Here is a 27,981-nt window from a genome sequence, read left to right as displayed (position 1 = left end):
AGACCCCTCCGAACAAACGGCCCGAGAATCACTGAAGTGTGCTTGCTAGCTTCCTAAAACCACAGAACGTTGAGGGATAAAATGCATTTGGGGGAGGCTGCCCCCCCCCCACTGATGATATTCCCACTGGGGAACCCCAAATAAGCTTCCACAAAACTCCAGAGCGCCCCAGAACATGCTTCAAACCACCACTGTCCCAACACAATCCATACTCCCAAAGACCGTATCCTCCTCACCTGAGGCTCCCCCTTTTCACTTGGTTTAGATTCAAATCCTTTTAAGTTTCTCAGAAGGTTTCTTTCTTTTCTTTTTCGGGAATAGAATGTCACAAAAAAAAGGGAGAGTGAGTAATAATTTAATCAGAAAAAAAAACAGACAGCTAACAATCTAAGGAAACAAGAGGTTCACACCCAAAAAAGGTTTACACATCATTGTTTTTTTGTTCAACAGATCTAAAAGGTTTAAAAAAAAACACAAACCCCCAAAAAAGGCACATTACAGCTCTGTAAAAGCGGGTGGCAGTTTCTCCCAACTTTGGTCACTCTTTGCCAGAGTCCAGGCCGTTCCAGAAAAGGATCCGTCCCTTCCGCAACACCCAAGAGCTGCCACTCGAAGTTGTTGACATGGGAGGCGACGCAACACCTACGCCACAGAGACCTCAGGAGAGGTGGAGCAAGGAAGGGAGAGGAGCGAAGAGCTCGGAACGGGGACACGCGGTTCCTCGACCCGGCACCCAGAATGCCAAGGGAGCAATGCTTGGCTCTTGACCAAGGGGTGGAGCTGTGTACCGTGATAAACCCGGGATTAGCCCCCTTCTCCCGGGGAGCGGCCGATCTGCAACTAGTTCTCCCTTGTTATGCATAATTTTTAAAAACCCAGACTCTCACCCTGCATTATCCTGTTCTGCGTTTCCTCTTAGCAGCAGTCAATCATGCACACCAGAGGAGGGAGCTACCCCAGCTCTCGCCAGAGCTGCTGTTTTCAGCGGCATCTCTGTGTTTCGCTACCACCCTGGAAGAACTCAAGGGGAAATAAAAAATTCCCGCTCAACTGCAAAACCCAACTGCAGGCGTACAGACTCTGACGGGAACGATGGCTAGCTGTTAGCAAGGACGGCTAGCTTTTTGAGGATTTCAGCGAGCTTTCAGGTGGGAGGGGGGTGGCCAAGGAGGAACATGCTTTCAGGGTTAGTAACGTGACATCTTCGTCGCTCAGTGGGTTGATGTGCGGCAAAAGTCAATGTGACCGACAAGTTCCCGGTTCCCCTGCCAAAGTTTATGCTTCATAGTGCTCCGCCAGTCTATTTCGCCTCCTTAAGAGGAAAAAAAAAAAACCAGGAACGATATCTGGAGCAGAGACCTCTCCCCTTTCCGGAGAACACAACGACAAGTCCCACAAGCGAGGCAGCATTCAGAAGGAGTTTTAATTAACAAAGTGGTCCAGGAAAAGAGGAAGGGGGGGGTGGCGGTGGTGGTTGGAAAGAGGTCATGAGGGAGGGGTGGCAGCGAGAGGAAAAGAGCCCAGAGTTATAAAAGGGGCTGAAAGACTGCATTCTCTCACTGTGTGCTCCTGCAAGGCCATGCGCGAAGACCTGAACGTCCGAGCAGAACAAGCCGCAGAAACCCGGGACCGAAACCTCCCGGCTCCCAGATGGGCGGCTGAGCGTTATGCGCGTGTATTTATTTTATTTTTATTTATTTTTCAAAAATGGAAAATGTTTGTTATAAAGTGAATCTGCTCGCTTGGCACAAGAAGGCATGCAAAGCTAGGAAGTGCCGGAGACTGCACAAGCCGCAGGTTTTGGCAACAGGAGGAGCAAAAATATATATATATATATATATATATAATATGTCGATAGAGATATATCCTCACAGCTAAAAGATAAAGCAGGCTTTCAAAGCCACCAAAGCGAAACCATGTGTTTCCCACCCCACCCCCCGTCCCTCTCCTAACGGCATCGAATCGACATTACAGCTAGAAAGGGGTTATTTCCGTTGGTGTTAGAACTATCTGTGAGTCTGTCGTCCTCTCTCTGTCTCTCTCTCTCGAGCCAGGCCAGAGTTCGTAGCAGCACAGACGCGAGCGTCCTCTAGAAAGGCCTGGCCGGCGCTCTCCGCCTCGGGAGCCGGGCCCGCGAGTCCGAGCTCAGTCCGTCCGGAGAATCATCGGCGGGTGCTCACTGTCTTCATCCAATCGCAGGGCATTGGAGTCGTCTTCGAGGCAAGCGCCGCCGACTGCACCGAGGTCCTCGGTGTAGGCTGAAGAAACAGAAAATGGAGGGTGGGATGAGAAGGCAAGTTCTGGAGCTCATCTGATCGGCCTTGGGGCCAACTGACGCGTGCGGAGAAATCAAAGGTGGACACGCTTCCTCAAACGGCATCAGCAGACCACGGGCCGGGGTTGTGTAATCGAATACCTACCCGTGGTTTTAAAAAATACATTTAAAACTCCTTGCTTATAAAAAACTCAAAGACTCTTCTGAGTACCGGGAAGAAAGCAGGAAAAACAAGCTTCTAGCACAGGATGACGTAATATTAGAACTCAGGATGTCTTATTGAAGTGGATCGGTAATAGATTCAGGGGCAACTTCAAGTTCTGCATTCAGTGAAAGGCTTCACTTATGGAACTCACTGCCGCAGGATGCCCAGAAACCTTTAAAAGTGGAGCATGTAGGACAGGTGGCTATGGGCCATGAAGGCATCACCAGATTCAGAGGTGGCGTGTCACTGCATGCCAGTTGCTAGGGCAGAGGAACAGCAATTGCCTTCACAGTTTGCCGGTGGGCTCCTGGCACCGGGTGCAGGGGGGAAGGAATCTGGGGTGGCAACTACAGGAAACAGGGCCTTTGGCCTCACCCCACGGGGCTGCATTCTTCATGCATCTCAGCCTGGGTCACACGTGCAGGAAAATGAAGTCGCAGAGACGAGAGGCCGAGAACAGGCCGCACCATTTCAAAGTGCAGATGGAGGATCGCATTTGGGACTGCTTTGCCCATTTATGAAAAGATCCCTGCAAACAGGAAACTAGCACAGGAAGGAGAAGAAGGGGGTAGAACTTTTCACCTTACTGTGCTAGATTTTTATTTTACCAGTACAGAACTTTCAATACTAAGGAGCATTCAGAACCAGACTCCCCTGTTTGAACTCTGCATCGGCACGATCCGCTCACTCCAACTTCTTTCTCCTGTACGTGTAAACCAGGCATCGATCCAGTTCTAAACCATGCCAAAGCAGCAGATTTAACAGCTTGCGATCAAGGCAGAGAACGTAACTCGGGCGCAATCTCCTGGGACCTCTCCTTCACAAGACTTCTGTCCGGCAAGCGCCCAGCATCTCTGGCGTAACTCTTACCATGTCTCGTAGGGGAAGAAGGCACGTAAGTACCTTTAGTCACAGCAGCGCTGTAAGTCTGCGCCACCAGCGGCCGGTCATGCGACGCGGATTCTAAAATCTCGTTGGAGGGCTCCATGCTGCCATCCAGCCTGCGGGAAGAGCCAAACGACAGAGCGACCGACAGAATTGTTACAAAGCATGTCATCGCTGCATCGACAGCTCACGTCCATTTGCAGGTACGTGTAGACACGAGAGCAAAAGCCGTGGCGGAATATGCTGTGGGAATCCACAGATTCCACAGCCACTGATCTGTAGCGGCCATTCATGCTTTGGGATATCCGATCAGGATCAGCCATCTGCGGATTTAATGCTGCCGGAACGCTCAACTGACTGGGAACACGTTGTGGGTACGATACCCCACCTTGGGGTGCATGAGCTCACCATGGCTCAGCATACTTCCGAAGAGTAGCAAACAGCAGTGTCCGGCCATGATCCGAAGTTGGTACGCGAACTCTGATTTGGAGCTAACCCAGAGCTTGTGGGGCCACAGCCATAACACTCAACCATGGTTAGCTCTGAAAATGAATGGGGGTTTGAACGCAAGGAAGGAGAAGCCCTGAAGTCCATGAGGGCAGCGCCTGATCTCCTGACTGGTGATGAGATCAGACAGTGCTCTCCCTCTGCACAGGGCTACTTGTATCTGGATATGCGTGGCCGCCGGACCCAATGTGCGCTTACTCCAAAGTAAGTTCAAAATGACTCACTGACAGGTAAAATGTGTGCATGATTGAAGCGGAAATCCCTTATACCAGGGGTGCTGAACTCAACTGTTACGAGGGCCAGATATGACATAAATGTCACTTGGTCGGGCTGAGCCATGTCTCGCCAGCCCAGATCGGGACTCGGGGGGAGGGTGGCTCGCAGGTTGGATAAGAGCTTTCAAGGCGCCGGATCCGGACCTCGGGCCTTATGGTTGACGCCCCTGCCTTCTACCATTTGCTTTTGAGCCATGCGAAGTCATTAAAAGGCACTCTCGATTCCAATCACGGCCAGAGATCAGCCCGGCGTGTGCTTCAACAGCCGCTTCTATTTCCAGACACCCCCCCAAAAAAACAGCTCGAATATAAAACAAGGGCACATCACGAGGAAGCCGGCCAACCGCTTACTTGTGCTGTTTCATCAGTGTGCATTCCCCTCCTTCCTGGGGGTCCAGATTGTACATGTACAGATACCCGTCCGCGGCTCCCACTAACAGACGAGGTATCTTCTGAATTCTGGAAATTGCAGAAAAGGCAGGGTTTTAAGAAGTGTAAAGTGGAGATTTCTTCCTGGCTGATTTTTGCTAGACTGATAACACATGCCACCAAACGAAAACGCTGCTGGGTTAGAGCTCGGGTGTCCCGTTTCCAAAAGTGGCCTGAAAGACACCTCTGGGAAGCTTCAGGGAACTCGAAGATAACAGCAGACCCCCATTCGGTCCCGACATTTGGTATTCAGAAGACGGCTTCCCCTGTACTGAAAGCTTCTGCTTGGTTAACAACAGCCATCAATAATCCCACCCTCTTTTTTAAAGACACTATCTTTGGTTTATTGTACATAGCAGTACACCCTTACAACTCAAAACAATGAGTCATTTAAATAATTCCTCATATCTGCAATCCAGCACTGGACTCTCAGCAAACAGACTGAACGTTGGTAGCACAAACCACATTCTGGGCGGCTCTTATACACTACCAAAACATGTCCACGACCGGTCCACAGATAAACCGGTTGGAGCTACTCAGGCCTATTGCGTCTGCAAAACACAACCCTCAAAATGTCTCCCTACGAGCTCAGCCTGTTTTTTCTGCCCCTCGTATAATGGCAGATATCTGCAATGTTACCTGACCTAAAAGCATTAAAAGAAAAAACACCTTCAGATATATCAAGACTCCTAATGCTACAGCAGATTTAGATGGGGGCTTCCAGGCCATCCAGTCTGACCCCCAAAAGGAAAGCCAGAACGAGTTGGAGAAACCCTGATAGATAACTGTCCAGCTATCTGCTTGAAGGACTCCAGGGGACAGATTCCACTGCAGATCAGAACACCACGTGCCTGCGAAAGTCAGACCAGTTCCAAGCACCAGTTCACCTTTTCTTTCCAGTTACTCTCCACAAACCCGGGGGGGGGGGGGCACGTCACAATCCCACCCTGATGCCCACAACTTACGTGGCCAACGCGCAGATGTTTTTGTGCCCGCAGAAGGGGAGCCGGACCGTTGCAAAGGCTCGGCCTTGGTTGAACATCTCCGTGACCTGGGCGGGCAGGTAGTTTGTGGAGACCATTAGCACTTTCCCGAAATAACCCGTCCAAGTTGTGGGCTCCTCCTGAGGTCTGGAAGCGAGGACGGAGACAGCTTCAGACAGACACCTGGTTATCGTTCGCAGGCAGCAAGGCAGCATTCTGCTCTACGAATACATTTCTCGCGCCACCTAACAGAGGTACCGGCTGGCCATCAGGCGGCCGTTGAAAGCAGCAAATCCGGACCACTCAAAGACCAAGGCAGAGGTCTCGACATGTTTGGGGGGACCCCCTAGATATGAAGAAATATGATTTCCTTCCTCTGGCTCATTTACAAAAGAGCCCCACAGCCACAGGCTTCATGCTCCAGAATCAATGGAGCTAGAAGAAAAGAACGTGGAGGGATATTAACCCCTGGGTCAGGAATGACCCAGTGCTTGCACAGGGGGCCTTTACCTTTTAGGCCATCAGCAGGCAGATGAGGCCTGGAGGCTGCCAAGGGGGCCAGCCTCCCGCCCTAAACGACGGCATGCGACTCCCTGGGTCTGCCAGGGGACTTACTTCTCTTTCACAGTCTCGAGTTTGAAAATGTGCACCGTCTCCGTGTTGCTGGACGCCGACAGGAACATGCTGTCCATGCTGAAGGCCAAGGAGGAGATGCTGACACACCTGGGGGGGGGGAAACAGGGGAGGACTCTCCGTCAGTTCCCACGCCGCTTCAAGCAAGGAAGTAATAATGCGAAAAACGAATTTGTCCGGGGAAAGCAGAGGTGACAGGCTGGGTGTCTATGGCGGGGCTCGAGAACACTTGGGAGGAGGCACGCAAAACTTCTGCCGCCAGATGGAGCAGCAAGAAGGTTGCCAGCAAGCCTTGGTTTTTGGTCTGAACCCAGGTTGTAAGCCAGGCCTAGCTTACAAAAGGTACTCAGGACAGTGACCAGACACAGCCTTCTGGTAGGAACCAAGTTTAATGATGTTTTCACCCCGGCCCCAACAGTATGGTATATCTGCGGCAGAGAAGAGTAACCCTTGGAAGAAGAAGAATGGTTGGTTTTTATATGACTTTCCCTATCTTTTAAAGGAGAATCAAAACCGGCTTACTATCTCCCTCCCTTCCTCTCCCCACAACAGGCATCTTGTGAGGTGGGTGGGGCTCAGAGAGTTCAGAGAGAACTGTGACTAGCCCAAGGTCACCCGGCTGCTTCACGTGTAGGAGCAGGGAAATCAACCCGGTTCACCAGATTATAGTCTGCCACTCACATGGAGGAGTGGGGAATCAAGCCTGGTTCTCCAGATTAGAGTCCACCGCTCTTAACCACTACACTACGCTGTCTCCCTCATACACGAGGTCAGTCGTAGAATACAGAGGCAATGCCCAGCAAGGCAGCAAAACTTCGGAGGCTCAAAAGTTTACTTCACCTCTTCACTCCTCTTCGGAATTCAAAGAGCTTCTGCCCCTCTGGAATGGAAAATACCCGGATCACGGTCCCCTAATAGAACAAACAGGAGTGAAGAGAGATCACGGGATACCTTTGTTGGAGCAGAGGTACAGCATGTACCAACCAACCCGTAAGCCATCCCAGGTCATAAGCACAAAAGTTTAGGTTTAAAAAAAAGAAAATGCTGGCAGAAACTGCTGGGTACTCTGCCTTGAGTCGCAGGGAGAAAGGCAGAGTACAAATAGCGTCAATAAATGAAATAAATAAACGAATACAAGGGAGACCAGCTTGGTTCAGGCAGAACGATAAACCCTGGTTTGGCCCATGTGAACAACTGCAGAAGGAGCTAGGGACTGAATAATAATAATAATGTTTTATTTGTACCCCGCCCTCCCCCGGCCAAGCCGGGCTCAGGGCAGCTACCAGCATAGTTAAAATACCTAAACATTACATTACAAAACTGAAATTATAACATCAATTCATCCTAGCATGCTGAGATTTAAATTTCCTTATAAAACTGCCTGGCGCCCAATTCAATCCCAACAGGGGAAGATGTCAATATGGAGACTGTAAGCTGGTTAAGTACTATATCTCATGTCTCGTATCTCAGGGGGGCACGGACCAAACTAACTCTGATGTCCCCCCCCCCCCCGACACACACACACACTTGCTTATAAGGAATTGCTTGGTTCTCAGCAAACCTTGCGTCCCGACACACAAAACTATAGTTTGTGCTGCCTGGTAGGTTTGCAAAGCACAGTCTGACGAACACAAGACATAATTTGCTGGTTCTGATGCAGTGGCAAACCTGGTTGGCCATAAGCCAGGGACTCCCTCCTCGTTTCCCAGAATACACGAGAGGAGGCTTCCAGAACAGGCCCCTCTGAGCATCCCCCTCCTCTCCTGCCAACCGCTGCGTGGCTTCCGCTGGGTCCGCAGAGGCGCAACCCGATCAGAACCGTACCTTTTCGGATGCTGTGGCCAGCTTGGTGCCGCTTGCGTCGAAGGCTAACGCAGCCAGAGGGCTGTCATGGGCAGGGATCATGTTGGCGGCTCTCTGGGAAGAAGGAAAGGAGGGGAGAGAGAGAAAAGGTGACCAAGAAGGCAGACGTTAGCCCAACCCAGCCCGCCGGAATGTGGCTCGCGGCCGGATTGGCAAGCGCAGGCCGGCTGCTTGCAGGAACAGGGGCCCGGGGGGAGCTCACCAGATTAATGGTGTCGAAGACTTGCACTTCCCCAATGGTCGCGCTCCCCGGGTAAGCCAGATAGCAGTTGTCGTTGTTTATCGACAATGCGCACAAGCCTAGGAGAGGAGGGAAAGGCGGGTCAGCGTCCCTGGCCACAATGCACACTGCAGTGCGGGACAGGAAAAGTGGCCGGCCTCCAGTGTCATGGCGAATGGCGCGGTGTTCTTCCCTCTCCCCAAGAAAGGGAAGCGCCAAGGTTGTTGAGCTTTTGTTGACGGCAGTCTTAATGCGCTGGGGAAAAGGTTCAGAGAGAAGGCCTGCTCTTACCTGCGGGGTTTGGGGGGGTCTCCCGGATCGTATGCAGTACCTTCATGTCCCGAATGTTGTGTATGTACAGAGACTCTTCTAAGCATACTATCAACCTCTGTGTGGGGGGGGGGATTAGAGAGAACGAGGAAAATAGATTTAAAACATAGCAGCAATGTACGCTTGCAGAGTTAAATTTCTTAGAAATAGTTCATGGGCTGACAGAAAAGCGTTGCACGCTTTCCAAATGGGTTTTGTCATCTCTTACGGTTCATTTTTGTTTGGCGACGGCAAAACAAATTGCCTTTAACGGAAAGATAGCCCCCCCTCGGGTCACTCGCCTGCCTGTTCAGCTTGACGGCCAGAATGGTGTTGGAATAGCTGTAGTTGCAAATCTCTGTCCCCTTCTTGAAGTGGCAGACCTTCAACTTGCGGGGGGCCTTTAGGCTCACGATGGCCACCAGGCTACTGGAGAAGAGCCTCTCCACGATGCACACGTCCTCTGTGTCCGCTGCAAAGGGTTGGAAGGGAGAGGGAAACAAAGGAAGAACCACCGCATGTGACCGTGAAGGGGATTCACCCAGTGAAGCAGAATATAGAGGAGGGGTGCCGAGTTGTTTTCTGTTGCGCCAGAAGGTCGGACCAGAACCAACGGGTTGAAATTAAATCAAGAGTTTCTGTCTAGACATTAGGAAGGATTTTCTAACAGAGTGGTTCCTCAGTGGAACAGGCTTTCTCGGGAGGTGGTGAGCTCTCCTTCCCTGGAGGTTTTTAAGCAGAGGCTAGATGGCCATCTGTCAGCAATACTGATTCTATGACCTTAGGCAGATGATGAGAGGGAGGGCATCTTGGCCATCTTCTGGGCATGGAGTAGGGGGTCACTTGGGGGCGTGGGGGGAGGTAGTTGTGAATTTCCTACATTGTGTAGGGGGGTTGGACTAGATGACCTTGGTGGTCACTTCCAACTCTATGATTCTACATGTTGTTTCTCCAGTGGAAGAAGAGTTGATTTGTAAACCCCACTTTTCTCTACCTTTTAAGAAGTCTCAAAGCGGCTTACAATCTCCTTCCCTTCCTCTCCACACAACAGACACCTTGTGAGGTAGGTGGGGCTGAGAGAGTTCGGAGAGAGCTGTGACTCGCTCAAGGTCACCCAGCTGGCTTCGTGTGGAGGAGTGGGGAAACCAACCTGGTTCACTAGATTAGCGTCCGCCGCTCATGTGGAAGAGCAGGGAATCAAACCCGGATCTCCACATTGGAGCCCGCTGCTCTTAACCACTGCACCACGCTGATGGCCGACAGAAATATCATCTCTTGTCTCTTCTCCACTGGCACTCCCGATCTCCCCAGGATCAACAAAAAGGACACACAGGACAGTATTCAAGAACCATCACTATAGGCGCGGCCTACCTTATCTACCTGCCGCAAGACCACAAAACCAGGCTCCAGGGAACTCCAGAGTTCCTTGGAAGCTTGTAAGAAATTCCTCAATGAAAAGATCATTAACGGCAGATTTGTTTCTTTGCCCTCACATTGCGGCTGACTTAATAGCGACCCTGTAGGGTTCTGAAGGCAAGAGAAGAACAGAGATGGTTTGCCATTGCCTGCCTCTGCGCAGAAACACTGGACTTCCTCGGTGGTCTCCCATCCCTGTACTAACCAGGGCCGAAACTGCTTAGCTTCGAAGATCTGTCGAGATCGGGCTAGCCGGGTCAGGGCAAGGGTAGACGAGCTTCCGCCCAAGATGGCTCATCCCACCACACCCTGTCTTCCCGAGCAACTGCAGCGTGTTACAGACGTGCGATCGCTTCATAAAGGGGCAAGAGAGAGCCATCCATCGCTTCCTACCCTAAGAGTGTTCCAGAATCTTCCACAGTTCCTTGGCAGTCAGCCTGATGGGGAAAAGTGGTGAGGTTTGAGAGCAGTTTGTCTGCAGGACAGCCAAATGCTGGAGGCCTGCAAACCAGAAAAGCACACTGCTGGGAAACCCAACGGGGACTGGCTCCTGACTAAGCTCTAGGCCTTCATTCTGAAACCCTCCCAGCTGTGTAGGAACACACAGCCATTTATCGCAAGCGACGAACACGCAAGGGGAGCCACACCGCTAAACCTGATGGGGAGGGGCTGTGGCTCAGTGGTAGAGCTTCTGCTTGGCATGCAGAAGGTCCCAGGTTCGATCCCCGGCATCTCCACTTAAAGGCACTAGGCAAGTAGGTGGTGTGAAAGACCCCTGCCTGAGACCCCAGAGAGCTGCTGCCGGTCTTAGACAATACTGACTTGGATGGACCAAGGGTCTGATGCAGTAGAAGGCACCTTCATGCGTTCACGTGAGCCTCCGCCACCAGCTCTGCTCTCGTCAGTGGATCGATGGATAGGGGTTTGGCAGGATGCCTGGCCATAAATAGACTTTGCGATGTGACAGCCGAAGGAACAAATCTGCTAAGGGCATGCAGACAACTCAACCAGAGGGGCTAAGCCTTACGCCTGCTGGGGACAGCAGGAAAGGGGAGGGGGGAAGCTGCTAAGAGCTTGCGCCGTGTGACAGACTGCAGGCAGAGACTCTGCCTTCTGGGGCCAGAATCGTTAGGAGAAATCTCATGTCCCTAGCGGCGCCACGGCTGACGCTCGCCAGACAGGAGTACTGTCAGGAACTGAGCGCCTTTTAGGTTTATGGTTCCTCTGTTGGCCTTACCAGTTACATTCCCCCCCTCCACACACACACACCTTTCCAAGAAGCTCAGGATGGTGTATGCGGCCCTCCCCTGACCCATTTTCTCCTCGCAGCAATCCTGCCAGACAGTTGTGGCTGACTGAGCGTGGCAACTCCAGAGCCTCCAAGCAAGATTCACAAAATCATAGGGTTGGAAGGTACCACCAGGGTCATTTAGTCCAACCCCCTGCACAATGCAGGAAATTCACAACTCCCACTCCCACACATACACACACACACACACAGTGACTCCTACTCCATGCCCGGAAGATGGCCAAAATGCCCTCCCTCTCATGATCTGAGTGGAGATTTCAACCCAGGCCCCTTGGTCTTTGCCCAATGCTCTTATTTGCTAGAGCACGGGGGCTCCACCGGAAATGGGGTTCTCGCCATCCAGGAAGTTCAGTGCACATTTTTTACGGAAACTCCAGTACAAATCTGGCACAGCCTGTTGTGATGTGCATGCATCTGAGAAAAGGTGTGTGTGTGTGTGTGTGGATCTTCTGGCACTAAACCCAGCAATGGACCAGGGAGGGCACACATCTCCTGATCTCCACTTCTTTGTCTGGAGAGGGGGAAATCTAGCCACTCCACCACAACAGCGCTGTGCATAAGTGACGGCATCACGGACAGGTATGGCTACACGGGGCCACATGACACCTCAGACGTCGCGCACCGAAATGCTGGCGCCAACCACCGGGACTCCCACAGCAAACGTGTTTCCCAAGCACAGAGCTGTCAGACGTGACACTCCTCAGATTCCAGAGAAGCGCTATTGGTCCGGTGCACCTATTCAGCTCCCGGAGGGTGATACAGCATCTTGGGTCGTGTGAGAAAACGAACCCGCAGGTGGCGATGCTGCCGCCCACGCTGCAGTGTGGGGCTGCGGGCTTGGGAGCTGGAAGCTGCTAGGGTTGAATGAGACGTCATGAAGGGGCGTCAAGTGACACATTCAACAGAGAAGGGGGAGACACCCCCCCCAACACACCAGAGGAGCAAAAATCTCAACTCAGGAGAGTTGCATCCATTCCAGGATACCAGAAGCGGGTGAGGAAAGGTCTCTTGCTGGCAAAAGAAGCCTTCCAAGGGGTTTGTGTCTGACCCACCTGGAAATAAGTCATGTGGCCATTCGTTGCAGGTAAAAGTGGAGTGCTAGGACCTGGGGGTAGGGTGAATATGTCCGGAACCACGTGGTAGAGGTGTAGATGGGCTCCCCTCAAGAAGTGCCATACAACTTTTCCTAAAGGTTCTTTCTTAAAGAAGGGAAATGGAAGGGGACACTTACTGCATTCATAGATCTGCTCCAGCTTATCCACAGAAGAAAGGGAGAAGAATTTGTATCCTGATTTGCTGCCAACGGCCAGGGACCTGCAAAGAGACACACAAGGTCAAGTCAAGCATGGGAATCACACAACTTCCCTGTTTCACACAGAACCCAACCATTCGCCACCCCCCTGCTCACAACGCACATTCAAGCCCACAGCTTCTCCAGGGGTCATCCCACGCTCTCCCGCTTTGGCACCCGAACAAGCGGCTACTTTGGTAACCACAAGAGAAGCTGCTTTCAGAAAATTGTAGCCTCTTTCCCAACACAGAAGGGCCCCAGAGCAAGGCTCCGGAGCAGACTGTCGCAAAGAGGAACGCACAACCCGGTTGTCAGCTGTCAGGGGAAGGAGATGGGACGACAGGGGATGGGGCGGAGCAACAGGGTTTGGGCACCTTGCCCCAGAGGAGACTGGAGCTTCCCCAAACAAATCGTCCTTTATCCTTCTAGGTTTTTCATCTGCTTTCTGCATCGTTTACTGCCTTCAACCATTTTTTGTTCGTTCCATTGTCTGGTTCTGTAATCCATATCCTATTGCATTGTATGGGTGTTGTCAGCTGTCTGATGGCCTTTTTAAAAATCTGCCTTGAATCTCAGCGAAAAGGCAGGATATAAATAATGTTAATACATAAACCGGGGCACCTGCCTCTAGATAGTGATAGTGATAAAGTTTATTGTCTGGGGTCAAAGGCCATCACAATCCACCATACAAAACATTAAAGTAACAAAATAACATTAAATAACTTTAAAACAGTCTGACCCACAAGAAACTAGTATTTAAATATGAAGTTCCCTGATTAAGAACAGCTTTTGCTCAGATTTTTTTAGCTGCTAAAGCAAAGAACGACACTTTGTAGGAAACATCAGGATTGGCGTCTGATAGGAGAAAGAGCAGCTTCTCTGGATCTGGAGGAAGATTTCGGCCCTTTAGAAACGCTCCAAGAAATTTAAGTCTGGGCTCTGTGTAAAGAGGACAGAACAAGGTGTGCCTGCATCTAGATGATCCATAGTTTGTTTGCGCCTCCGGAAAAGATAGCGCTTTCCTTGCACACCGCAGGCCCATCTCCATAGAAGCTATTTCTACTTGAGCAGTTGGGAGAAGGGCGGGTGAGCGTCTCTGGAAGGAAACTGAGAACAGACCCTCAAGACAGAGACGGGTCAGCCAAAACCGTTTGCACGATAGCGGGGGGGGGGGAATTACAGAACAATGCATTTTCCCCCTTAAAAAGAACCATACAGCTCTGTAGGCAAGCCGGAGCACTTAACTACAACGCGCCAAAAGGGGACAATTTTAAACTCACTGCTGTGTTCAGATTTACGGGACCGCCAGTTATTCAGAAATCGTTATCGACTCTTGACAGATGCTACATCAAGCAAACGGACCAGACCGCGATCCCGTGTGTCAATGACCTCGCAAACACAACCGACTCTCCGCCAGCGAAGCAGATTAATAATAATCCTGTCGCTTGGCAGCCAGGGATCACCAGGCAGAGGAAGCGCGGTATCATTTTTTTATTACCTGCTAAGCAAATCATCCGTTATTAGCCAACGTCAACGTGACATTTCACAGGTTAGAAGCCCCCCCCCCCGCAAATATTTTTTGACGCTCGCTTTTGACAGACAAGTCGGGTGAGGGAATAAAAGGGGAAACAAGGTAAGAAATTGAAAGATGCGGTGGGGTATGTTTTGCAAAAAAGCCTCCCGGGTCCAACACCAGGCCTACAGTCTGCAGAGGATGGGGCGGGACCCAACCCCCTGCTCTCCACTCCCAAATGGGGGGTTCAGGCATTGTGTGGGAGCCCCACAGACACATCGACCCGAGCTGCTGGATCGGTCCGAGAATCTGACACACACTGGTGTGCTTTTTTCCTGACTCGGCTAAGGATATGCACTGTAGTGGTTAAGAGCGGTGGTTTGGAGCAGTGGACTCTAACCTGGAGAACCGGGTTTGACTCCCCACTCCTCCACATGAGCGGCGGAGGCTAACCTGGTGAACTGGATTTGTTTCCCCACTCCTACATATGAAGCCAGCTGGGTGACCTTGGGCTAGGAAGCACACAGTTGACCACACCACTGGGGAGGGGAGGAGGGAGTACACTGGATGAAATGGACCCACAGGTCCGATCAAGTAGGACTTGAAAAATATATATAATATTATGAATCGACCGTGTCGTGTGACCAGAGGGGAGGGACGAAGAGAAAAGCGTCAGTGGGCGGCCCAGGCTTGGAGGAAGGGATCTGGACTGTGGAACCCTGGGCCTCTGCTTTCTCAATGAGTCCCGCCACCCACTCAGCGCCCAGGAAGGGAATCTTGTCTCTTTCCTTCCTCCAGTAGGTTTACAAAGGAAACAGTCATTAAAAAAAAATAGCTTGATGGTGCAGTCAGCTCTTGTGGCAGCGATCCTCCCTGTGGAACCACAAATGGCCCATTTATCATTCCGACCATCATCGACTCGTAAGCCGTTTCCACGCGGTTCAAACTCCGGCTCCTTGGCATCAGCCTCTTTCACTCTGCGCTAAGGCAGCAGGCTTCTCCTTACTTGGGATTCGAGAGGCGAGACCACTGTAGCGTTTCAGTTTCCGCCCCCTGCTAATGAAGCTACCGACCACCGCCTGCACTTGAGGATTCCAATAAAGAAACGCATGCCCTTTGGGGTGAAGGAGACCTCGTCGCCAACACAAGCAGAGACACGGTCGGTTGCTGCTTTAGGGTCACTATGCCAACCAGTCAAGGAACCCCAGAATGCTTTAGTGTCAACTGCTGTTCTGGGTGCAGTCCATTAAAATAAAATTAGCTCTCCACCGACTTTATTGCACCTAGCATTTTTAGGGCGATCCAATTTTCCCTTTACGTCCCCTACAAATCCTAATTCATCGCTTTCCTTTTCTGTACTAACTTGTGGCCTCTCTCATCATCCATTATGCATCACAGCTAATACTGTAGATTTATGGCAGGATTCACACCTAACCTTTCTACCTAACCTTTCCTTCCAACTCTATGATTCTATGAGCGCCTTCCCTGGACGTTTTTAAGCAGAGGCTAGATGGCCATCTGTCAGCAATGCTGATTCTATGGCCTTAGGCAGTTCATGAGAGGGAGGGCACCTTGGCTATCTTCTGGGCCTGGAGTAGGGGTCACTGGGGGTGGGGGGGGGAAGGTAGTTGTGAACCTCCTGCATTGTGCAGGGGTTGGACTAGATGACCCTGGTGGTCCTTCCAACTCTATGATTCTATGATACCTTTATTTCTCTGTTTCCCCCTTATGTTGGGAATCTACCCTTGAAAGATTCATGGTGGAATTCACACCAACCCACAGCTCCCCTCCCACCTTCCCAGTAATCTCGCCCCTAAGAAGAATTCCCACGATTGTTTTTCGTCGCGTGTCTCCCGGACTCAGTTCATCTGAGGCACAGGCCTCTTGGGCATCGCCGCTGCCTTGCCTGAACCGCTGGCGTGACCAAGGAGACGCCCAACCAACCATCGCCTGCGGTGGCATGTTCCAAGGGGAGATGAGAAACGGTGGGCCCATTTTCCGCCGAAGCCTGTCATTACCGATCCTCTTCTTGAGGGAATCCCCGAGGCTCCCCGGAACCTCGGAAAAATAGTTCGGAAAAATTGCTGCCGGTAATCTGTGACAAGCACACGGGTGTTCTTCGTCAGGCATGGAGAGAGTTACTGACGAAGGCAGAATGTTTCAGAGCCATCCATTCATGTCCGCACTTTACCCAATATAGAAACAAGTCTAGGCCCCAAGCATGAGGTCTCAGGATCAACATGAGATAATTCCGTTTACCAACTGAAACCTCCAACACAGAATGGATCATTGCTATCTCTGTATAACCGCTCCCGGGAACCAGACGTCACACACTTGCAAATGCCGAAAAAGCTGAAAGTTGTGCGGGTTTTTTTTTAACCCGCCACTCTTAAGAAGAGAGATGGCTGGGCATTTATTTCCCCCCCTTGCTAAAACACTGACAAAGAACAAAACGTGTTGCAGTTAGCTAATGCCGCCAACGATGTCAGCAGCACGGAGAGAGCATCAAGATAAAATTATCTCTAAAATATCACTTGCCTCCATTATGCGGAGTTTGGCAAACGACCCCAAATATCAACACTAAGTCAGCCGCGAGCCTCAAATCCTCAATCACTAATGTTTAACTGTTGCTGCTCTCTGCCTGCCCTGATGAGTCTGAGACCTCTAAAAGGATTCAAGCATCAGGAAAACAAAACAAAACCCTGATATTATTTCAGTAAGGAGGCCCAGCAAGGCGGGGACCAAGGCAAAGTGTTTGCTGGCATCAACTTGTTTCTGGGGGGAAAAGCCACGCAGAACTAGAAAGGATATCATCATTCTTTCCCCTTTTGGAATAGATTGGATGGGCAGCCAAAAAGCGCTGCCTCTGACCTTTACCATAGAATCATAGAGTTGGAAGGGCCATCTAGTCCAACAGGCCATCTAGTCCAACCCCCTGCTTAATGCAGGATCAGCCTAGAGCATCCCTGACGATCATAGCATCATGGAGTTGGAAGGGATACAGTGGACAGAATTATGGCAAGCTGGCTCGGTCACACGGCAGGAAATTAAAAACGCTTAGAGAGAGGTGACGATTTTGAGACGGAGAAAGAAAAGGAAGACTGCCTCCTCCTCTGCTCAAAGACACGAAGAAGCAGGGTTCTACCAAGCGCCCAGTCAGGAAATGAAGACATAACCCCCATGTTTATTTACAGCTAATAGATAAATGTTCTCAATCTGGCTTTAATCTGCGGAAAAGCCAACGCAACTCTGTTTTACTGGACAGACATTGTGTAATTTTTTTAAAGAAAAAAAAATCTTAAGTCACACCCAGTCAGGACGGGGCAGAGGTGTACCTTCCTGGATGACAGGACCATCAGTCGCTGCTAGTCTGACAAGGCCCAGTTGCCTAATCAGCATGTTTCAATTCCTAGACACAAGCCACAAACCACTTGACCGCTTCGAGAAACCAAAGCGCGACTTTCCCTGCGCTCAAGGCCTACGTTGCGAAAATACACGCTTGCCTTCCGTCATTAGTTTTAAGGCCGTGTCACTTGAAAAAGTTACTGTATTGCTACTCCAGCCCGGAGGCCGCGAAGAAATTTAACGCTATCGCTCCAGTTTTAGCGCAAGCGGTACCTTATTTTACTGCTCCCGTGAGCCACTATTCAATGAAGCTGCTTTTTAATTGTTTGCATCGTTTTTGTCGTCTGCAAGCTGCCATGAGCGCCTTTGGGGGAGAGGGGTTTTAAAAAGACTTGAAAGAGCAGGTATTCATTCCACTGTGATACGGCGCCAGTTAGAACACATTCAGAACTGCATATTTCCTCACATGCTCCAACACGGGCTAAAACCTTCAAAAGACCCCGAAGGGTGATCTCAAGAAGGATCTATGACAGCCGACCTCTGATTGGTTTCCGATACGTACTTATTGCTAGCCTCAACGGATCTCCTCCTTGCCCATGTGTCACACTGTGCCGCATTCCACTTTTCCTCCTCTAACTTGGTTGCTTCCCCCTAATATTCCAGCGGCGCCCCTCAAGATTGCTGAATGCAGATTAGTGAATTCGCTGACGAGTGTTAATGGCAAATAATACTCAATCCTTTACACCATCCATCCTGCTGCACTCGCGTGACAAATTTCTAGTAGGGTATGAGCTTTCATGAGTCAACAGCTCATTTCTTCAGACAGCTAAAGATTCGTGAGCTTTCGCAAGTCACACCTCACTTCTTCCGATAACTGAAGATAACTTCTTCAGAAGACAACTTCTTCAGAAGATAACTTCTTCAGATGACTGAAGAAGATAACTGAAGTAACTTCAGATAACCAAAAAAGTGAGCTGTGACACATTAAAGCTCATACCCTACCAGAAATTTTGTTAGTCTTTAAGGTGCAACTGGCTCTTTTCGATGCTAGAGGAGAGACATAAGAGAGTTTTATGTTCGATGAGTCTGTTGGGGCTGTAACCCATGATGGCTCAATGTTCAGAGGTGGTGCGTCGTTTGGCATCACGTGTGGCCTTCTACTGAGTTAGATTATTGAACTTCTGTGAGTCACCGCTCACTTCTTCGGATAACTTCTTCAAATAACTTCAGATAACTGAAGAAGTGAGCAGTGACTCATGAAACCTCACACCCTGCCAGAAATTTTGTTACTCTTTAAGGTGCTACTGGATTCTTGCTCTTTTCTGCTGCTGCAGACTAACACTCAGCTACTCATTATCTGTCTCCAGTGCAGAAGTCCTACAGAGCAAGCTCCACCACTTATGAACACATGAAGCTGCCTTATACTGAATCAGACCCTCGGTCCATTAAAGTCAGCATTGTCTACTCAGACCGGCAGCAGCACTCCAGGGTCTCAGGCGGAGGTCTTTCACATCACCTACTTGCCTGGTCCCTTTAACTGGAGATGCCGGGGATTGAACCTGGGACCTTCTGCACGCCAAGCAGATGCTCTACCATTGAGCCACAGCCCCTCCATTTATTATACATGAAGCTGCCTTCTATTGAATCCAGCGTGGTGTAGTGGTTAAGAGAGGTGGTTTGGAGCGGCAGACTCTAACCTGGTGAACTGGATTTGTTTCCTTACTCCTACATATGAAGCCAGCTGGGTGACCTTGGGCAAGTCACAGCTCTCTCAAAGCTCTCTCAGCTCCACCTACCTCACAGAGTGTCTGTTGTGGAGAGGGGAAGGGAAGGTGATTGTAAGCCAGTTTGAGTCTCCCTTAAGTGGTAGAGAAAGTTGGCATATAAAAACCAACTCTTCTTCTTCTTCTTCTGAATCAGACCATTAGTCCATCAAGGCCAGCCTTGTTTTCCTCAGACTGGCAGCAGCTCTCCAGGATCTCAGTCTACGATCTTTCTCATCACCTGTTACAGGAATTATTTAACTGGAGATGGTGGGGATTGAACCTGGGACCTTGTGCAAGCCAAGCAGATGCTCTACCACTGAGCCACAGCACTTCCAAGAGCATGAACACACTTGAAGCCATCTGAGACCAAGTCCTATGAGGAAAGGTTAAAGGAGATGGGTATATATAGCCTGAAAAGGAGAAGACTGAGAGGGGATAGGATCATCATCTTCAAGTACTTGAAGAGCTGTCATATACAGGAGGGTGCCGAGTTGTTTTCTGTTGCCCCAGGTCGGACCAGAACCAACAGGTTGAAATTAAACCAGAAGAGTTTCCATCTAGACATTAGGAAGAAATTTCTAACAGAGCGGTTCCTCAGTGGAGCAGGCTTCCTCGGGAGGTGGTGAGCTCTCCTTCCCTGGAGGTTTTTAAGCAGAGGCTAGATGGCCATCTGTCAGCCATGCTGATTCCATGGCCTTAAGCAGATCATGGCCATCTTCTGGGCATGGAGGTGTGGGGGGCGGGAGGTAGTTGTGAGTTTCCTGCATTGTGCAGGGGGTTGGACTAGATGACCCTGGTGACCCCTTCCAACTCTGATTCTATGACAAGAAGCAGATGACGAGAGGGAGGGCATCTTGGCCATCTTCTCAGCATAGAGTAGGGGTCATGGGGGGGGTGTCGGGGGAAGTAGCTGTGCATTTCCTGCATTGTGCAGGGGGGTTGGACTAGATGACCCCGGTGGGTCCCTTCCAACTCTGATTCTATGACCTTAGGCAGATGACGAGAGGGAGGGCATCTGGGCCATCTTCTGGGCATAGAGTAGGGGTCCCGGGGTGTGTGTGTCAGGGGGAGGTAGTTGTGCATTTCCTGCATTGTGCAGGGGGGTTGGACTAGATGACCCTGGGGGGTACCTTCCAACGCTATGATTCTATGACCTTAGGCAGATGGCGAGAGGAAGGGCACCTTGGCCATCTTCTGGGCATGGAGTGTGGGTCACTGGGGTGTGGGGGGGAGGTAGTTGTGCATTTCCTGCATTGTGCAGGGGGGTCGGACTAGATGACCCTGGTGGGTCCCTTCCATCGCTATGATTCCAGCAAGCGATGCAGCGTTCACAGCTCAGCCATTGAAAAGGAGGTTGGGCGGGGGGGGGGGGACAGCCTTGGGACGGCGGCCGTGACGTCACCGCCTCCCCTCCACTCCTGCCCCGCACCTGCCCCCCCTCCCCCCCGCCGCGCGCCGGCTCCTCTGGCCACGCCCCCCTCTTACGTGTTGTCCTGGTTGAAGTTGGCGAAGAGCAGTTGGCCGGCGCCGGCCTCGCCGCTCTGACTGGCCAAGTTCATGGCGGTTTCCTCGGGGCCTTCCTCCTCCTCCCCCCCCCAGGCCGGCCAGGGGAAGGGGCGAGGGCTCAGCCTCGGCAGCTCCCGCTCGGCTCCGGCCTCCGCCGCCTCCTCATCCCTCACGGCAGCGCCTTGTTTACGCTCCGGGAGCCTCCGGGTCCCGACGGCGCCTGCGCCATCCCGCCTCCCCTCCCCAGAACCCTCCTCGGCGGGACGCGGACGCGCCTGAGGCGGCGGAGGGGCCCCGCGCGGCCACCGTAGCGCTGCTGCGCCGGCGCGGCGCCCTGCCTGGCGCATGCGCCTCGAGCTCCCTGCTTCCCTCCCTTGAATGGGGGTATGGGGGTGTGTGGATTTCCTGTATTGTGCAGGGGGTTGGACTAGATGACCTTGGGGGAACCCTTCTAACTCTATGATTCTATGACCTTAAGCAGATAATAAGAGGGAAGGCATCTTGGCCATCTTCTGGGCATGACGTAGGGGGTCACTGGGTGTGTGTGTGGGGGGGAGGTCGTTGTGAGTTTCCTGCATTGTGCAGGGGGTTGGACTAGATGACCCTGGTGGATCCCTTCTAACTCTATGATTCTACAACCTTAAGCAGATAATAAGAGGGAGGGCATCTTGGCCATCTTCTGGGCATGGAGTAGGGGGTCAGTGGGTGCGTGTTGGGGGGGGAGGTAGTTGTGAATTCCCTGCATTGTGCAGGGGATTGGACTAGATGAACCTTCTAACTCTATGACCTTAAGCAGATGATGAGAGGGAGGGCATCTTAGCCATCTTCTGGGCATGGAGTAGGGGGTCACTGGGTGTGTGTTTGGGGGAGGTAGTTGTGAATTTCTTGCATTATGCAGGGGGGTTGGACTAAATGACCCTGGTGGACCCTTCCAACTCTATGATTCTATGACCTTAAGCAGATGATGTTGAGAGGGAGGGCATCTTAGTCATCTTCTGGGCATGGAGTAGGGGGTCACTGGGTGTGTGTGGGGGGGAGGTAGTTGTGAATTCCCTGCATTATGCAGGGGGTTGGACTAGATGACCCTGGTGGTCCCTTCCAACGCTATGATTCTATGAATGTTCATTTCCAGAAACTGAGGAGGGAAGAGTTCCCCCCCTTTTCAGGCAATTCTAATTTAATTTGCCATTGAGCTGAATTGGATTATACAGGAACCAGAGAGAAGAAGATGAGCTGGCAAGGGAAGTGATTTAAAACAGACTCAGCAATTGACCCTGGGAAAGCATGCCTATTACATTAGGTGCTGTGGAAGACAGGCAGTATAATGCTGCTGCAGTCGCTTGTGGGCTTTCCTAGAGGCACCTGGTTGGCCACTGTGGGAACAGACTTGATGGGCCTTTGGTTTGATCCAGCATGGCCTTTCTTATGTTCTTATGAAAGGCAGCCTCAGCCGGCTTCTTCATTAGCTGGTAAGCAGAACAAACTGCTTATCAAGCAAATCAAATCAAGCCTGAACTGACCCTAGAAGTCAAATGACTAAACTGAGGCTTTCGCACTTTGGACACATTATGACAACAAGAGTCACTGGAAAAGACAGTCCTGCTAGGAAAAGTTGAGGACAGCAGGAAAAGAGGAAGACCCAATAAGAGAGGGATGGACTCAATAAAGGAAGTCACGGCCCTCAATTTGCAAGATCTGAGCAAGGCTGTCAAAGATAGGGCATTTTGGAGGACTTTGATTCATAGGGTTGCCATGAGTCAGAAGCGACTTGACGGCACTTAACACAAGGTCACCCAGCAAGCGTCCATGGCGGAGCAGGAACTCAAACCTGATCCTCATCCCCAGTCTAGCCTCCACACCACAATGGCTCTCAGTGGGGGAAAGAATTGGGGATACAGTTTGGGGGGTGGGAAGTGTTATCTGTAGCTGCAGAAAGGAAATGTCCCTGTGTCTGTCTAGTTTGGAAAGAAATGCATATCCCCAGCCTGCAAATGCTCACCCCTTGGTACCAGTTGCAGTGTTTTTGCAGTTCTGTTTGGTACCACTGGAGGTCAGTAGCACTGAGGAAATACACATTTTCAGCTAGCATCAAGAAGTCATCAGCTTTTACTGATCTGGTTTTGTTATATCCATTGGGACGTTTTCCGGGTCTGACGCCAACCAGAGGGGGCAACGGGAGGGGAGTAGCATCATTCCTTCAGTCTGTAGTGCCACGTACACAAGATCACACACACCCAACTTGGATTAATTACCTAACACCATCAGAGGTGCCCTGCTGGATCAGATCAGCGGTCCATCGAATCTGGCATTCCAGACCGCACAGTAGCCAACCAGCTGCCCTGGACAGTTAACAAACAGGGTATAAACAGCTGCCCTGGACGGTTAACAAACAGGCGGTCTCCTGATGATGTCTCTCTTCTTAGGAAGAAGAATTTTCTAACAGAGCGGTTCCTCAGTGGAACAGGCTTCCTCGGGAGGTGGTAAGCTCTCCTTCCCTGGAGGTTTTTAAGAAGAGGTTAGATGGCCATTTGTCAGCAATGCTGATTCTATAACCTTAGGCAGTTTATGAGAGGGAGGGCATCTTGGCCATCTTCTGGGCAAGTAGCGGGGGTCACTGGGGGTGCAGGTAGTTGTGAATTTCCTGCATTGTGCAGGGGGTTGGACTAGATGACTCTGCTGGTCCCTTCCAACTCTATGATTCTAGGGTTGGGAAATACCTTGAGATTTTTTCTTCATAGCAAAGGATCTGTGAACCCCTTGCTCAACTTGGTGGGTTAATTCAGGGTAACTGTCCCTTCTCCAGCTGTCTCCTCAAGGCCTCCAGTATGATTTAGGACATTTTTAACTGACTCTTGATCTCAGTTGATAACCCTGTACTGAAACCAGAAATGAGAGCTGAAACAGCCATTTTGGATACACCTCCACAATGAGAAGATCTCGAGCAGGGGTGTCAAACATAAGGCCCATAGGCCGGATCCGGCCCCTTGAAAGCTCTTATCCGGCCCGCCAGCAAGCCAGGGCAGCCGCCACCCCCACTCTCAATTTGGGCTGGCGAGGCATGGCCCGGCCCGACCAAGTGACATTTATGCTACCCTCATAACAATTGAGTTCGACACCCCTGATCTATTGCCTTAAAAAAAAAAAGCAACAAGCTTGGAGTTCAGAGGACTTAGTAGATCATGGCAACAGATCACTTCGATATTATAGTGATCTAGCAATTGCCATTTTTTCAAAAGCCCTCAGAAATAGGTTGTGAGGACCCCCCCCCCCAGCCACCAGTGGGAGATGGGGGGGTAGAGTTGCCAGATCCAGTTTGGGAAACTCCTGGAGATTGGGGGATGGAGCCTGGGGAAGACAGGGACCTCAGTGGGGTACAATGCCTTAGAGTCCACCCTCCAAAGCCTAACGTTTTCTCCAGGGGGACTGATCTCTGCAGTCTGGAGATGAGCTGTAATTCCAGGGGATCCCCAGGTCCCACCTGGAGGCTGGCTATCCCTACTGAGAAAGCCCTCTGTAGCTTAGCTGGGGGGAAATACAGGGGAAATTGGCAGCTGGCCGAGGAAAGTGCACCCCGAACTCCCATGTGGACGCTCCGTTGCCAGAGCAAACGCTTCTGCGTTTGCCATGGTGATGATGGAGAATCTGAAGGCAGTTCTGCTCCATCGTCAGCTTCCCAGAAAGATAACAAGCCCTTTGCTGGAAAGGATCAGGTGATCAGATCCAGCAGGCTTCTTATGTCCTCATAAGAAGACAGATGACCTACGCTGGATGATCGCGGATCATCGATTGAGCACGGGGCATAGGGTTGCTAGCTTTGGGTTGTAAATGCCTGGATGTTTGGGGTGGAGCCCGGGGAGGGCAGCAGGGATTTGGTTCCATAGAGTCCACCCTCCAAAGCTGCCATTTCCTCCAAGGGAACTGATCTCTCAGGTCGAGATCAGTTGCGATTCCAGGAGATCTCAAGGGCCCCGCGCAGAGGTTGGCAACCCCAGGGGGCAACACTTCTCCCTTTGTCCCTAGATCCCCCAGGACAATCTGCTGCTTGGCTCAACGGTTCGGCGGGCCTGTTCTGCCGTCTGCTTTGAGAGAGAGAGAGAGACGCTCGTTGCCATAACAACCACATCCAGGGTTTAAAAATAGCAGCTTATTTTTCATTCATCTCGTCTTTTGCCCTTAGGAAGGGTGCTATTTTTGTCCAGGTGGGTTTATTTCAGGTATCTCCAGGATCCCTGTACTGTCTCCCTCCTCCTCCCCATGCCAGAGCCGGGAGATAGGGTCGGAAAGGGACAGAAATTTCCCTTTCCTTTACCTCATCTTGCGATGCCACGTGGCCCAGAATAGGTCTAGATTCCTAGTCCCGCTTTTCTAGTAACTCTTCTTTAGATGGCAGCCTGAAACATCTACTTAAGAGTCGCACATGCTCAGAGGCATTCCGCCAGAGGAGCTGGGCTTTTTTGGAAACGAAACGGCTCTTGCCTGCTATTTCCGCTCCTTCTCTCACCTTCGCTGCCAAGCCACTGTTTGTGCGAACCGTCGCCTCCGCCAAGGGAAGCAGGCAGGGATGCTAACTCGCCCATCATTTGGCTAGGAGCGCTCCCAGGTGACCAGCGGGAAAAGCTGGACTATGCCAGGCTACAGCCTCGAATAGTTAACGTTAATTTATTTATTTAAATTTTTATCCCGCCCTACCCAGCCAAAGCTAGGCTCAAGGCAGGCATCAATAAAATTACAAATATAAACATAATGTGTGTATGTGTGTTAAGTGCCGTCAAGTCGCTTCCGACTCATGGCGACCCTATGAATCAATGTCCTCCAAAATGTCCTCTCTTTGACAGCCGTGCTCAGATCTTGCAAATTGAGGGCCGTGGCTTCCCTTATTGAGTCCATCCATCTCTTGTTGGGTCTTCCTCTTTTCCTGCTGCCCTCAACTTTTCCTAGCATGACGGTCTTTTCCAGTGACTCTTGTCTTCTCATAATGTGACCAAAGTACGACAGCCTCAGTTGAGTCATTTTAGCTTCTAGGGTCAGTTCAGACTTGATTTGATCTATAACCCACTGATTTGATGTTTTGGCCATCCAGGGTATCCGTAACACTCTCCTCCAACGCCACATTTCAAAGGAATCTACTATCTTCCCATCAGCTTTCTTCAATGTCCAGCTTTCACACCCATACATAGTAATAGGGAACACGATGGCATAAATTAACTTGATCTTGGTGGCCAGTGGCACATCCCTACATTTAAGGATCTTTTCTAGCTCCTTCATGGCCGCCCTTCCCAGCCTCAATCTCCTTCTGATTTCTTGGCTGCACTCTCCCTTTTGGTTGATGAATTAAAAGTGCAATATTAAAATAATAGATGGCGCTGAATTAAGAACATAATAGCAACTGAGAGCTTGGCAGTCAGACAGAGCCCCCCCCCCCCAATATCATATATCTTCTCTCTCAGTCCTTCTCCTGACGCCAGCTTCTATTGCAGCTGGGGTTGCCTCCTGGGGTTGCCTGCAGATCTCCTGGAATTACAATTGATTTCCGGGCGACAGAGATCAGTTTCCCCGGAGGAAATGGCGGGCAGGCCCTCACTGGCTAGGAACCTACAGGGAGGAACGCGTATCTCCTGCTGCCCTTTGTGCCCAAGAAGCCCTTGTTCCCATTACCATAACGCAGACGTTTTGCTGGTTAATAAAAGCACAGCAGCTCCGCTGAGCCTACACGCGCTCACACCTTGTTGGAGGCAGTACTGATTAGCCTGCCCTCGCATTATGTGCATAATAGCTCTCAGAGATGTACGCTGCGTTAAAAGGCTGATTGGGATGCTGGTGCACTGTGCAAAACCCCCAATGCCTCTGTCTGTCTCTCTCTTCTGCTGTCAAATCACAGCCAATTTATGGTGACCTCATAGGGTTGCCTGCCTCTACTTAGCAACCTTGAATTTAATTATCTTCTCCATATTTTTAATCCTCACAACAACCCTGTGAGGCAGGTGAGGCTGAGCGTGTGAGATTGGCCCAAGGTCGCCTAGCAAGCTTCCATGGCGCAAGCAGGGATTCGAACCTGGATTTCCCAAAGACGGGGGAATGTAAAACCTTGGACTTCCTTGCAGGTAGGGTTGCCAGCTCTGGGTTGGGAACTACCTGGAGAAATTTGGGGTGGAACCTGGGGAGGGCAGGGTTCGGGGAGGGGAGGGACCTCCCCAGGGCACAATATTGTAGAGTCCCCCCTTTGAAGCAGCCACTTTCTCTAGGGGAACTGATCTCTGTTGTCTGGAGAGCTACATGCCCAACCTGGAGGTTGCCAATCCTAATTCTAGGGGAAACCCCCTTCCCAAAATCCCCCCTCCAGAACCCCTAACCCCAAGTCTCCAGGGGTTTCCCAGGGTAGAGTTGGCAAGCTGAGGAGGGAAGGTGACGCTCTCACTGGGAGGGCAGGATTGGAGGAAATGGCGTTCACTTGTATGGGAGAAAGTAGCAAGACAGCACAGTGTAGTGGTTAGAGTGTCGGACAGCGCTTGGGGAGACCTGGGGCTTTCTGCACGCCAAGCAGGTGCTGTACCCCCGAGCCACACTACTGCTGATTCTGCCATCACTTGTCATTTCAGAGTTGGTGTGAAAATATATGCAATAAATTGGCCAGTGGTTGAAAGAACGGTAAATGGGTGTGGTCAAAGGAGGAAGGGTGGAGGGAAAAGACCAGCAGGGTTATGGGTTTTTTTTGCTCTGTCTCTTTTGCCATTTTTTCATGGTCAATTTTGATGCTCGCTCAAAGCTCTTTTTTTAAATGCGACTGTAAAAATGCCTATTCACGGTCCCGACGCAAAAGGAGAAATTCCACCCCCCACTCGCCTGCTCCTTTGTTCCTGTTTGCATAGCCAAATTTCTCCAGGTAGTTACCCAACCCAGAGCTAGCCTGATCTATGTGCATAGCTAATGCCCCTCTGTTGTTTTGCATTGTTCCTTGAGGGGGATTCTTGCGGCAAACACCAAAGGTTTATGGGCTCTTTAGTAATGCGAAGCAGGTCTGCGCCGGCTTCGCAGTCACTTCCGGAATGGTTCAGCGTGCAAAATTTGAAAAAATATACGGGGCAATTCAGCCTGGAACATGCTGCTAATTGTGTGTGTGTGTGTGTGTAAAGTGCCGTCAAGTCGCAACCGACTTATGGCGACCCCTTTCGGGGTTTTCATGGCAAGAGACTAACAGAGGTGGTTTGCCAATGCCTTCCTCTGCACAGCAACCCTGGTATTCCTTGGTGGTCT

The 27,981-nt window shown here is 51.0% G+C and overlaps 1 protein-coding gene across 2 annotated transcripts; it reads right to left on the bottom strand.

Moving 5' to 3' along the window:
- Positions 1-2,121: 2,121 nt before the first annotated feature.
- WIPI2 (WD repeat domain, phosphoinositide interacting 2) lies at positions 2,122-20,784 on the bottom strand. Of its 2 annotated transcripts, none has more exons than XM_056866208.1 (12): positions 20,710-20,784; positions 12,541-12,623; positions 8,887-9,056; positions 8,567-8,663; positions 8,258-8,355; positions 8,017-8,109; positions 7,033-7,103; positions 6,175-6,282; positions 5,542-5,706; positions 4,499-4,606; positions 3,384-3,481; positions 2,122-2,258 (listed from the first exon to the last, which is right to left on the bottom strand). In XM_056866208.1, exons 1-12 carry the CDS (start codon positions 20,781-20,783, stop codon positions 2,146-2,148), a joined length of 1,278 nt encoding a protein of 425 aa, XP_056722186.1. In that variant the 5' UTR covers position 20,784; the 3' UTR covers positions 2,122-2,145. The 2 variants fall into 2 exon arrangements, with proteins under 2 accessions (XP_056722186.1, XP_056722185.1); XM_056866207.1 differs by having other exon boundaries at positions 2,137-2,258; positions 3,351-3,481.
- Positions 20,785-27,981: the final 7,197 nt, after the last annotated feature.

Source organism: Euleptes europaea, chromosome 21, assembly GCF_029931775.1.
Source record: "Euleptes europaea isolate rEulEur1 chromosome 21, rEulEur1.hap1, whole genome shotgun sequence".
NCBI classification, from domain to species: Eukaryota; Metazoa; Chordata; class Lepidosauria; order Squamata; family Sphaerodactylidae; genus Euleptes; species Euleptes europaea.
This window is presented reverse-complemented; position numbering and strand designations above follow the sequence as displayed.

Coding starts and splice junctions, on each gene's coding strand:
- WIPI2 (XM_056866207.1), bottom strand. CDS start 20,783: ATGAACTTGGCCAGTCAGAGCGGCGAGGCCGGCGCCGGCCAACTGCTC. Junction 8,664..8,886: donor CCGTCAAGCTGAACAGGCAG/GCGAGTGACCCG, acceptor CCCCCCACACAG/AGGTTGATAGTATGCTTAGA. Junction 2,259..3,350: donor TTCTTCCCCTACGAGACATG/GTAAGAGTTACG, acceptor CTGTTTCTTCAG/CCTACACCGAGGACCTCGGT.